The sequence below is a fragment of the Solanum dulcamara genome, chromosome 4 (genome assembly GCF_947179165.1).
Source record: "Solanum dulcamara chromosome 4, daSolDulc1.2, whole genome shotgun sequence".
NCBI lineage: Eukaryota > Viridiplantae > Streptophyta > Magnoliopsida > Solanales > Solanaceae > Solanum > Solanum dulcamara.
In genome coordinates this window covers 80,954,915-80,968,765 of record NC_077240.1, presented here as the reverse complement: position 1 = coordinate 80,968,765, position 13,851 = coordinate 80,954,915, and the positions used below count along the sequence as shown (strand labels likewise).

General features: G+C 28.4%; 1 protein-coding gene across 1 annotated transcript; it reads right to left on the bottom strand.

Moving 5' to 3' along the window:
• Positions 1 to 434: 434 nt before the first annotated feature.
• Positions 435 to 2,306, bottom strand: LOC129885206 (loganic acid O-methyltransferase-like). The gene is made up of 3 exons (XM_055959403.1): positions 2,224 to 2,306; positions 1,242 to 1,889; positions 435 to 984 (listed from the first exon to the last, which is right to left on the bottom strand). Exons 1-3 carry the CDS (start codon positions 2,290 to 2,292, stop codon positions 646 to 648), a joined length of 1,056 nt encoding a protein of 351 aa, XP_055815378.1. The 5' UTR covers positions 2,293 to 2,306; the 3' UTR covers positions 435 to 645.
• Positions 2,307 to 13,851: the final 11,545 nt, after the last annotated feature.

Genomic DNA, 13,851 nt, shown 5'->3' with positions numbered 1-13,851 from the left:
CATAATTAAAATTAATTATTTTTATGTATGTATAATAATGGTTGAACCTCCTTAGACTTTTTCATGTGTTTATTTCTTCATATTTTAAAACCTCTTAATAAAAATTTTGATTCCGTGATGCTAAATATTTAATCATCCCAAATGGAGGCCATCAATTGGTGACTAGTCCTCTTATTGTTTCAAAATCATTAGAATACATCCTTGAGATATATTTCTAATTTTTCAAGGAGGAACCAAAATATAAAACATATTGTGACAGTGGAATATATTTTTAATTTTCCAGAGTAAATTTTAGGCGGAAAATAAGAAAGTTAAAGGTGAATTAATGAGGAAATTAAAAGATAAACATTAGTTATTACTAGGGAGAAAAAGAGCAAGAAAAGGAGGCCAATTTAGAAAACATTGACAAAGAGACTTTCTAATTTTCTTTGTAGATAATATAAAGTGAAACACATGAGGAAAACTCCATAATATTATTGTCTTTTATCAAACATATGCGGATCGAATCACGATCTTATATATAAGAAGAATAAAAGATCTTCAAAAATATTAGAAAAAAAAAGCATAAAACTTGGACTGTGAGATGTGTCACATCATCTCTCCATAGACCTGAATTATATAATATATAGATTTTCTCATAGAAATTTATTTACGCTTCAAAGCAACAAATAATATGCTTGGTTTCTCGTAATTATCTTTCATCCATGTTGAAATCTCTTCGCTTTTATGAATAGTTCTTGCACAAACTTCTTCTGCTATTTCACTTCCAAAATGATTTATTAAAAGCCCTTCTAAAGAGCTCCTTAGGTTTATCATTAAAGTCTTTGCATTAGCCTCATCCACAAGCTCTGATTTTATATATGTCAACTCCATTCTCTCAATGCTAAAAAATCCATTTTTCTCCACTACTTTAGTCATGTCCTGAGGAGAGGGAAAATACATTGGCAAATTGAATGAATCAACTTGAGATTCATCTAGCTTTCCCTATGACAAAAAGGAAAAGAAACATCAATTACAAATGTATACTCAAGTGTGTCACAAACATATTTAATATTATAGCCACACAAATGTTTTGTCATACTTAATATTATATAAGTTTCAAAAGTCTTAAATCATTTAATTTTAAGGTTCAGATAAATTGAAACGGATAAAAGTATATCTGACATACTAAATACACGTGAAACTTGTTAAAAACAAATCAAAAGGCAAAACATTCACATATAAAATGAAATAGAGATTACCTCATTCACCAAATCCATAAGACTAGAACCAAAAAATCCCATGAGACGTATATAACCTGAAAATGGTGTAACAAGCACCATCATTCCACCAGGAACAATTTCCTCAGCTCTTGCATTAAAGAACATTTCCATGTCCTTTTCAAATTGAGCAACATAAGCATTCACTACTTCAATATTTGATGAACCGATATAATGAATCAATCCTTTATTCCATGCTGGAGATTTTTCATCTAACAGCTCTTTTGGAATCTTAGATAACCAATGTATAGAACAAGAAGAATGTGCAAAATGTATTGATCGCGATGGAAATAATCTACCATGAAAAGATCCTGGAACTCCAATTACATAGTAGGATCGATCGATAGGTAGTGATAGAAAGAAGGTATTGAAATCATTGGTGACTTGATCATTGAAGAATATTTCGAATTCGGGAATATTGTTGGTGGAATTTATGACTTGGTCTGGGTATAAGTACTTGTCCTTTAGAGCTTCTACAACATGTTGCATTGCACTAAAAGAGTTTGGTCCAACAGAACATCCCAACTCTGTAATACGTAACGTGTTTGAAGAAGATAACATGAATTTGATGTTAAGCTTTTGAATAATTGTATCTCTCACCATCTCCATAGTACCATCTAATATTTCTTTCTGCATGCAATTATAACAGTAAAGTCACGTCGATGAAAAAGTTCTTACTTTAGTATGAAGACAAAAATATTTATTGATGATTGATCTATGATGTATTAGGATCAACTGCTTATCATCATTCTGAAAGCTATAAAAGTGCTTATCACCATTCTAATAGAACGGATATAACTCTATTTTTTCACTAAAACCATCAAGCATGCGCCACATGCGTTAACCAACATGGTGCTTGATGAATTGTTAATTCATAGTTTAATGTTTATGCACTGACGTGACAAAAAAAATTGTTCAAGAAAATGTGTTTGATATATATAAGTTGAAAATAAGAAATCAATACCTGCAAATTGGAGTTTTTGGAGTAGCTGTAAGGACCATTACCAGCATTCATGGGGAAAGATGTTGTCATTTTGGCTCAATGTGTTTTCTTCACTCATATTGTGCTCTTATATATGTGGATTTTGCACTGTTTTAAACAAGGATTTGTTGATGTCAATGTAGATGTTAGAAAAACTATGTTTGATTTTAATGTTGTTGATAGGGATGTTCATGATTTGGTGAAAAATCAAATCGAATCAAAGTGCAAATCAAATTAAATTGATTTAAAAAAATGATATTTGATATGTTTTGTTTGATTTTAAAAATCAATAACATTTGATTTGATTTTAATTTTATATTTTTTAATAATTAATTTGATTTTAGTTTACTTATTCACATGCACTACAATACTTTTAATATATCTTGATAATATTCTCTAAAGGGGGCTACCAAAAGAAAGAATCAATCCTAAATTATAGTTCATGTGTATAATAACTAATATTTGTAACAGTTTTTTACTTGAGAGGTTAGAATTTTTTTATTCCTTACATATTTGTTTCTGAGTTATTTGGAATAAATAAAAGGGGTAAAGTCTTTGGAACACTAATCGGTATATTTATCACATTAGCCAAAACTTATTTGTTTTTATTTATTTCTATTGCAACAAGATGGATTTTATCGAGGCTGAGAGTGGACCGACTATTAAATTTTGGGTAGAAATTTCTTTTATCGATTTCTCTAGGTAATCTATTATTGACATTTCCTATTTCAATTTATATCATTTTTGTTGTTAGTTTGTTCAAAAGAGAATGCTATCTTTCAATAATTAAAAATAATTAAATTTTAAAATTCTCCTTTTCCCTTAAGGTTTGTTTTAAATTACAGATTTTAAAAGCATTTTTTTTCTTAAATTTTATATCAAATCAGACGTTCCACATAAATTGAAATGAAAGAGTATGTGAACCAAGCGAATTGATAAGAACCAAAAATACAGTAAAATCCGGTCCACTTATATGTAAATAGTCCACAATCGATTAATTTCTAATAAATTATTTTCAACGATTATATAGCCACTTCATTTAATCGTCTCTCTTGATATTGCTAATCTAAGGTAAAAAAAATTATTAATTTCAAACAAAATTTCTTTTGGCGAAAGTAACTGTTATAAAAACTGTTAGAATGTACGCTAACAGTCGGGATCAGGTCCCTTATTAGAAATCAGTAAAGAAATATAAAGAACAGAAAGGTAAAATCAGATTCAAGATTTTACGTGGAAACTCCTTGCTCAAGAGAGAAAAATCACGACATGTCCCACAAGATTTCAGCTCAAAATTTCACTAAACAACTGAGCCAAAGATTCAGATTACAAGCTCTTGCAATCTAGGAATTGCACTCACAATCCCTTCCCTTTCCTTGTAACAACTCTGTTACAGATCTGAAGCAATAACTCTACTGCTTCGTAAATCACTAGACTCCTAGCTGATTTATACTTCAAGTAGTCTCCATAACTAACTCTAGTTATTTTGACAAGATGACCAAAATAATGAACATGTCTAATTTCCTTTATAGATTAGGAATAGACCTTATAAGGTTAAGACCAAGAAATTACAACTCTAAAGCAAGAACAAAATGATTGATAACTTTATTAGGTCCTTGGTCTTCTTCAAGAGAAAACTTCAGATTCTTGAGAGCGTGAGCTTCAATGAATTTTTTCTTTCAATTTTTCCAAAAAACCAAATGAGAATGGTTGTAAAGAATGTATATATATCTATGATATACATTGCGTTGGACGATTTGTATTGGGTAGACAATTGTTCCTCTGCACAAGGACTCGACTGCGTATACAGACCTGCAGACTTAGCAGGATCTGTTTTGTACTATTTGTTTGTTGTCGTTATCAACAATGTGTCCTCAAAGGGACCAGGTCCTTTACCAGTTTTTTGAGTTTTTTAAATCATCAAAATCAACTAAAACTCCTAACTCCTTTACAACATTCTCCCTTTATCACCTAAGACCAGAGCCAGAAGTAAATCTCCCCTATAGCCAATATTCCTTCTTTTACCAATATCTAGATAAGCAGGGCAGAAACAAGAAATGAATTCCCTCTATCACCAAAATCCATTTCCCCTATTCTATAAGTAAGGTAAGCGTGCATCAAGAAAAAGAAATCAAGCATATGTTGAAAATCTCAGTAATTCAACTGATTGGCCATTTGAATTTTTACCTTATTAGTTTGATAAAGATTTAATTTCCTATTTTGTAATTTTCCATCCCCAACCTCCAATTTTATTTTTTATTTTTTCAAGAAAAAGAATTATACAAAATCGATTCACAGATTTATGTAAAACGAGGATTTGCTTGGCAAGAAAAAGTCAAAGAATGATGAAGTGATAGTTAATTGAAATAATTTATTTGGAAACTGACTGATAATGGCTTTATAGCTAGCTAGTGAGGCTATTTCAAAATGGGAAAGTTACAAATATATATCGTCCTATCAATTAGTTTATCAACGTGAATGATATACATAATATATACATAATCAATATCAATATATGTTATATATAGGTATATATCTTACTTTTGCCATTCTCACATGTATATGATATCTCAGATAATGTGAATTACGCTAAATACATATATATACATGTATCTAATGTATATCTAATGTGATTTTCATGTATCTGAAATACAAACGAACCTTATTTTCCTCCTTCTCTATCTTTCTCGCCTCTCTCCCTATTTTAGTATATCTAATAGAAAAAATATATCTAAGTGTATCTTTTTTAATATATGATAAAAAATTATTAATTAATGATAAGATACATAATATTTTTGAAAGTATAAATGATAAAATAAATATAATAGTAAAGTAGGTATAATTTTGTAATATTGTTGTTGTTGGCCAGATTCAATTAATTTGATTTGCAGGAAAAGTCAAAACAAGGAATTCCAGCTGCTCAGCCATATCTATACACTTTATTTCAACACCCTTAATGGTTATAGCGCACGTAACTATAGATATCTTTTTAGGAAGAATAAGAAAAGAGAAATATAAAAATAATAATATAAAACATATTAATTGTTAAAATATAAATAAGGAAATAAAATAGATAATTACGTAAGAAAGAATGCTATAATTATTTAAAATTATTTTATTTCTCAATTATTACAATGATACCAACATTAAATAAGATAAACATTATTATATTTTCTATCCCAAAATTCATTGCTAAATTAGATTAATATAATTTTTTTACTATTTAACAATAAATTTTATCAATCGCTAATTCCGCATTTTTTTCTAATAGCGACTCTACATAATAATAATGTCTAAAAATAACTAAAGATAAACAATAAGTCGAAGTCATCATGTCCAGAGTTTCGACATCATGTCCAGAGTTATGATAAGTCCAAGTCATCATGTCCACAGTTATGATAAGTACTTCTTTACTCTTAGTTAAAAGATCTCGAGTTTGAATTTTTTTTAGTATAAATTTATTTTTATTAAGGAGTATTTTACTTTTTAATGTGAAATTTTCTAGCATAAATCTGAATTTAATTGAATTTAAATATTGGATACCAAACTTCCGATGGAAAAAAATGCAAACAAGTCGTAAAAGAGAAGAAAACAACTATATTTCCAATAATTCAATACAATTGTAAAGTTATTGTCCACACAATATAATGCACGTGCTTATATATAGTTTAATTTTATACTTGCCGACAGTGTAAGTATTTGCGTTGCAATTTAGTCATTTTTAAAAATTTTAATATCAAAACCAAATTAAAAAGTTAATTGTCGGTTTGATTCAATTTTTTTGATTTAAAAATAATAAATTTGTTGAGACATACTCATCACAATAAACACTAATACCTAATACATAAAAAAAAATCCACATGAAAGCTACTATGAATTCAATTAAGCAATACTAGAGTTATTATTACACAAATAAAGTGATTTAGTTAAGCAATACTAAAATCATTATATACCAAAAATCAAAAGATCAAATCTTTGTAGCAAAAAAATAACCCAAACTCAATAATTGAGGAACTACCTAGGAGAGAGGTACAAAAAAATTATATATCAAAATTTAAAGTGTTGGACTAGAGGAAAATGATGGACTTAAGTTAATTAAAATTTAACAAAATATTTATATTTTATTTTATGAATAAATAATTATAATACATATAATTTCTCGATTCGATTTAGTTATTTTTGTGATTTTTTAAATTAAAATCAAAACCAAACTAAATAGTATCAATTTTTAAAATAACCTAACCAAATCAAATATCCATTTTTTAATAGATTTGATTGAAATTACAATTCAATTAGATTTTTTAATTATAACCATGAATAACCATAAAGAGGAATTAAAATTACAAGTCCTAACTATAGAAGGATAAAACTGACATAGAGATCAACGAGTTGATTACCAAAAAACTATCTATTGATAATCATTCATAAAAGTGTCCAATACTCCTTATATAGTAGTTAAATTGTTAGTTTTTTTATCTTGATAAAGTTAGGTGTCTAACTTTAAATAATCATTAAGATAATTATTTATATTAAAAAAAATACTTCATTTAGCTTTTTAAGGGTAAAGAAGATTGTGCCTCCTCACACTGTCATGTCGCTTGCTCGCTTTTGTTTTGACAAATAATTTGATTGATAATTTTTTAGATAAAATTTTATTTATTATTATTGTTATGTCAAAAAAATATGGTTTAAAATTAATTTAAAATTTTAGAGAAAAAGTCAACTTTAAGAAAGAGAGTCACCACTTAATTTTTAAGGAAAATCAAGAAATCTTAATTTTAAAGATCCTAACAGATTTAAGTCTTTAATTAAAGAAAATGGATAAAAGGTTCTTATTTCTATTTTGAGAAGGTGCTACCATTTAAAGTGGCTGCTAACGCACGGTTATCCGACGATTTGAAAAATTATTTGACTAACTTTTAAAAATATTAATTTAAAAGAAAATGAAGAGTTTAAAGTTATTTTTTTAAAAATGATCAAACTTAAACATTGAAAATAATATACATGTATATAAAAAGAAGTTTATCAAATGACTAAATAAAGATAGAAAATCATTTAAAGAGTAAATTAACATGAATTGGTTTATCTTTAGAAAAATCTAATTAAGTTAAAACAAATTAAAATTAATATCTAAGCAAGTATAAATAATATAAGTAAATAAACTATTACAACCCGAATCAATATAAATTAACAATAAATAACACATGAAAGTATGGTCCGATACTTAGTTTCTGTACGCCTAGACTAAGCTGTTGGGTCATTTGCGTTTTGGGCGTTAAGCCTAATTCCACTGTATTTCGCAACTGTATATACATTGTATATCAAACTGTATATATACTGCATATAGAGTATACAATGTTATTTTTGTACATCGAACTGTATATACACTGTATACCACATGTTTGTTCTCTGTATCTGTTGTGTATCAGACTGTATATACACTATATATCATAGTCAAAGACTCTTCCGATTTATCTTTCAGGTTGTATTAGTGTCTTGAGAAATTCTAGGTCATCGTTGTTTTTCATGAACTCTTTGTCCCTGCAAGATCCATAAGAGAAAGGGTTATGATTTCTCTTGGGATTGCCGTGATTCCCTCTCTTGAAATAATGTCGTCTCTCTCGTGTACAAAGAAAACTTCTTAGTTAGGGAGGGGTGTTGATCTCTCAAAATTGAGATCCAATCATTTATCGCATGGTGTTTTTTGATAATGGCCTCTACAAAGGAAAAAAAATCAATTTTGGTTGAACCATTGATCTTTGAGAAGCAAGCAAGTTTGATTTCAGACACAAATCAGTCTTTCCCTGGAAAAAAAAAGAATAACTCAAAAGCTAAAGTATTAGTTCGTGTTTGTAATAATTAATGCAAAATATCACACAAAGAACTAAACATATAAATGTTGCTTTGTTTGAAGACAAACTAATCCATAGGTGAAGAATGACTAAACATATAGAAATTGGCCTACTTAATTTTGGTATTCATGTGCGAGAAAGGTTGACTTGCGTTGAATCAAGATTTCTTGCGCTTCACAAAACTTTCAATTTCTTTGTAAGAATGAAGAAAAACTTAAAACATCAAATATAGGGACCGAGCCTTGAAAGATAGCCTACGTATATCACAAATGAGAATTTAGGTCCTACGTAATTCGACTCGCTTGATTTTTTTAATGAAACATCAACCCTTTTTTTGAGATGAAAGAGCAAGGTTTATGATTTGAGAGTAGAGTTCGAATTTTGTTGGGAAAACTAAATACTCATGGAGTATTAATACGCACTTGAGATAGTGATTCGATATTTATGCCTATGAGGCTCTAGAAAAAATTCAAAAAAGAGTGGACTAATTAACATGTCTCCAAATGAAGCAACATATTCACAAAAACGGTTATAGCATATAGCATATAAACAGTTATTGCGCATCCTAAACAGATATGCGACCTTTTTGTGCCAAGGATAGGCCTAACGATTTGAAGGATGTATAATGTCATTTGAAATATTCCATTCCCCCCAAAAAATCATATTTATACAAGCTTTATGAATAAACTGAATGGGATACAAATAATCGATCTCATGCAGGGGTACAATCCTAAATTAAGGCTTTATGAAAAATCTTTCATTCTTAACTTCTTGACATCTCTGAACGCCAACTTCTTTTGGATGAAGTAGCAGCTTGTGAAGATCCGCATCTCCTTTTTATTCCACTCTCATCATGGTGTGTACTACACTCTTTCTTTCATTTTAAAAAAAATTGTCACATCACATTCCATATGATAAAATATTTCACCTTAACAAAAATTAAATAAATTATCAGAATTAGTTAAAATTAAAGATTAAAGTATTATTATTTTCTGCCCAAAAAAATTATAAAATAAAATAAAATATATTTTTCTTACCTTACTCCACCACTTTCTCTGATAATTCTTACTTCATCTCCCCCCCCCTCCTCCTTCCCCTTCAAATAATAATTTAGATATTTTTATTTTTATTTTTTTAAAAAAAAAATTCTACCCCACCCCACCTAATCATCCACTTTCAAGTTTTTTTCTCGTTTTGTGATAGATATATACAAAATGAGAAAAATATATTTAAAATATATATAAATTAAGAGCGGAGGATTAGATGGGGTGCATATAATTTATTTTAAAAAAAATAAAAACAATAACATTTTTTAGGAAGGAATGGGGGAGGAGGTGAAGTATGAATTTTTTTTAAAAATATTTATAAAAGAAATTTAAAAAACTTTAAAAACTAAAAGGACGGAGATTGTGGAGGGGGGGAGGTGGAGTGCGTGAGCAAAATATTTTAAATTTATTTTTAAAAAAAGTTATTTCTTTTTTGGGGATATAAATACTTTAGTCTTTAATTTTTAACTAATATTAATAGTTTATTTAATTTTTTTAAAGGTGAAATATTTTATCCAAATGCAATGTGGTAAAGTTTTTGAGAGAGTGTATTACGCATACCACTGATGTGTGCTTCTCAAACTAATAAGTGATAGTTTATATATGAAACTCACACTTTAAATAATTTAGATATAAAAACTCAAAAAATAAAATAGATCTGTTTTTAATACTTATCTCTATAATCAATCAATCAGATTTATCTATTACTCATCCTTGTTTTGACTTTTCCTGCAATATTTAATTGACTTAATGAAAATCTGACCATATAATTGGCCAACAACAACAATATTAATAATGCAAGTGTTGATGATTACTGCGTTCAAATCAGAATATTAGAAGACTAACAAAAATTGGGAAAAATAGATATTAAATGTATTAATTATATATTTAAGATCATAGAATTTACTGTATATTTCTTTAGGAATTTAATTTTCTTATTGTATTTGAGGATATTGAGGTGATTCTCGATATTTATAGCCAAACTTATGGGTTGAAGTGGTGCGAAAAACACTCTTCTGAATAGGTATGGTGCCTGCTCAGAACAAGTTTGGTGTATGTTCTAAAGAAATTTTTTTTACTTGGCTAGGATTTTGGATTCTTGTTCTTAAGCCTAAAAGTTGTAAAAAAAATTTAGCTTTCAATCTATATCTTTCTTCCAGAAAAACAGGAGACTAAAGTCGAAATTTAGACTAAGAACAGAGTTCTTATAACGTCACGCTCGTCGTCTTCAGTCTCGCTGCCCGGAAAGAGATAAAATATTTTCTCAACTTTATTTTATTTAATTATTTCATTTTTTATTAGTTGATTCGTAATTTTTTTTTAGTTAGCATGTATTAAGAATAATTAGATTAATGATAGAATTTTTTTATAGTTAGTATGTGTTAGGATTAATTAGCTAGCATGTATTAGGATTATTTCATGAAAACTCTTAGTTTTGTTCATTATTTTTTCAAGTAGTTTTCTTTGACAATATAGATTTTCATGTTTTCAATTTAACATAATTTAGATAACAAAAATATGCTTAAGTTATTATTTAGTTAGAACTTTCATGGCTTAATTGATTTAATTATTTCTTTAAAATTTGAGTTAGTATAGCGTATATATATTAATTCCATGTCCTTTATTTACTTGAATATATTTCTTCTTTCTTTTCCTTTGCCTACATATATACATGTTGTTAGTCACCTCTAGTATACTCATCAATTTGATACCTTAAAATATCATGATATATTCATTGGTTTAGCTTAATATGAGTAGATGCTTATGTAATTTTATTTTTGGTGCATGTGATATTAATTCGAGTTCATCTTTGGACTTTATCTTTGCATATCGTTGAGTTTTGAGTTTCTCATCATCTTGCTCGAATTGCTGAAAAGTTGATACATAGAAAAAAGCTAATATTCATGGTTTGAATATTGATATTGAATTGTATACGCAGAATACATGTGAAAAATAATGTTGTGTACACTGATATACAGTATATAAATAGTCTGATATGCATGAAAATAATAATGTATACACTGATATATAGTGTATATACATCAGATACAAAGAACAAACATGTGGTCTACAGTGTGTATACAATTTAATGTACATAAATAATCTTGTATACTCTGAATATGGTTTATATACAGTTCGATATATAGTGTATATACAGCTGCGAAATACAGTGGAATTAGGCTTAAGGCCCAAAACGCAGATGGCCCAACAACTTAGTCTAGATGTATAGAAATTAAGTGTCGGGCCATACTTTCATGTGTTATTTATTGTTAATTTATATTGATTCAGGTTGTAATAATTTATTTACTTATGTTATTTATGCTTGATTATATATTAATTTTAATTTATTTTAACTTAACTAGATTTTTCTAAAGATAGACCAATTCATGTTAATTTACTCTTTAAATGATTTTCTAACTTTATTTAATTATTTGATAAACTTTTACTTTTTTTATATATGTATATTATTTTCAATGTTTAAGTTTGATCATTTTTTTAAAAAAATAATTATAAAGTCTTCATTTTCTTTTAAATTAATATTTTTAAAAGTTAGTCAAATAATTTTTTAAATCGTCGGATAACCATGCGTTAGCGGCCACTTTGAATGCTAGCACTTTCTCAAAGTGAAAATAAGAATCTCTTATCCATTTTCTCTAATTTAAAGACTTAAATCTGTTAGGGTTTTTAAAATTAAGGTTTCTTAATTTTTCTTATTAATTAAGTGGTGACTCTCTTTTCTAAAAATTAATTTTTTCTCTAAAAGTTTAAATTAATTTTAAACCATTTTTTTTGATATAACAGAAATGACGAATCTGCTGGAAATTTAATTAGGTTTCGATCTTTAGATTTGATTGTATATTTGACTAACTGTTTGAATTTGTAATAATTCATAATTCTTGTTTTACTTAATTGCGTTTAATGACATCTTTCGATTGAATGTACAGTATATTAAAAAACGGTTTTATGGAATCGCAGTCGGACTTTTTTATACTTGACTCTTTTTCGGAGCGATCGACAATTTATTGATACGCCATGTGTCCAATGGTTGTCGTCAGTTCCAGCCTGAGTTGTCCGCTTGAGTTACCAGTCTTGCAAAGACCACTCTTAGTCAACCTAGCGAAGAGCATTACTAAAATCGTGATTTAACGCATTGACCTAAGAAGATCCAATACCTAAGACGTATTGGGCCCATTAGAAAAACTACCTTGAGTCCAAAACGATCCTCGGCTTAAATGAACGATCATACCTATGTGTTTAAATTTGAAAGCTATATACGTCGTTTGGCAAACCATTGTCCATCGGGGTTGGTGAAATTTCAAAAAATATTATTTTGTACCTGTAAGTTTTAAAAATTATTAAAAATACCTATAAGTTTGTGTTATCATTTTATAATGAACATATTCCGTTAAAAAAACCTTATAGCATAATTGATAACAATCAGCAACAACAAAATAACATTATAGGCAAGAGCAATACATTAATTGAATTAAAAATAAATTATTATTTTTTTCAAAACTTGTCACTCAAACTATTCTTTTTCGGAGGAGGTAATACCAACTATTCTTTTATAAAATCTTGGTTGATCATATTAATGGATTAAGTTGGTATATAAATATTTAGTTTAAATTAATAAATAATTGATATTTTTATAAAATATAACAAATTTGGATTATTTCTACGGGTCTCTTGCCTTTGCTACGAGAGAGAATGCCTATCCCAAGGTCCACTCAGTGCTAGGTAAACTCTCAATGAAATAGACAAATCATAAAACATAAACTCAATCATCGCGTGGGAGGGTCCATATCTACTACCCGTCCACTCTTCATAAGAACAAAATCATAGAATAGCTACTTAACTTTGTCTCATGTGATGGAGTGTAGACCTTTCATCATCACATATCTTTATTCATGAAATATCTTTAAGGCCTTAACTCATCCTATCATTAACTTGCTTGAGCATTATAGAATCATCATTCACAAAACTTATTTGCAAAGAGCACCTTTAAACTCATTTGTAGACATTGTCAAACATTCATTTGGAGTCAAACTTCATTTCAACTTTAAACTAGTAAGTGATAATTTAGGTATAAAATTCATACTCTCAATAGTTTTGAAGAAAAAACATGAGCTGTACAGAAAGAAAGAAAAATAGATGAAGATGAAGATGAAGATGAAGGAGAAGAGAGAAGGAGCAGAAATGTGAAAGAGTAAAGTGAGAAAGAGGAAGATATTTTTTTTATTTCATCAGCTACTTCCAACAACTACAATTAGTGTATATATATACACACTTTATTAAACTTGTTAACTGAAATTAGTTACATTAACAGACTTAACAACTTGTTAGTTCCACTAACTAATTTCTGGTAGAATGACACTTCTACCCTTCAACTATTTAACTTCTCACAATACTCCCCTTCAAGCTAGGAGGGGCAAATATGTTCAAAACTCCTAGCTTGGATAGAAGATATTCATGTTGCATCCTGGACAGTCCTTTAGTTAGTATATCTGCAGGTTGTTCTTGAGTAGATAGATAGTCCACCTTGATCAAACCTTGTTGTAGCCTCTCTCTAATGAAGTGACAATCTATTTCGATGTGTTTTGTTCTTTCGTGATAGACTGGATTTGCTGCAATTTGGATTGCAGCCTTGCTGTCACTGTAAACTTGTACTGGGAGCTCAATTTCAGCTCCTACTTCTTTCAGCATTCCAAGCATCC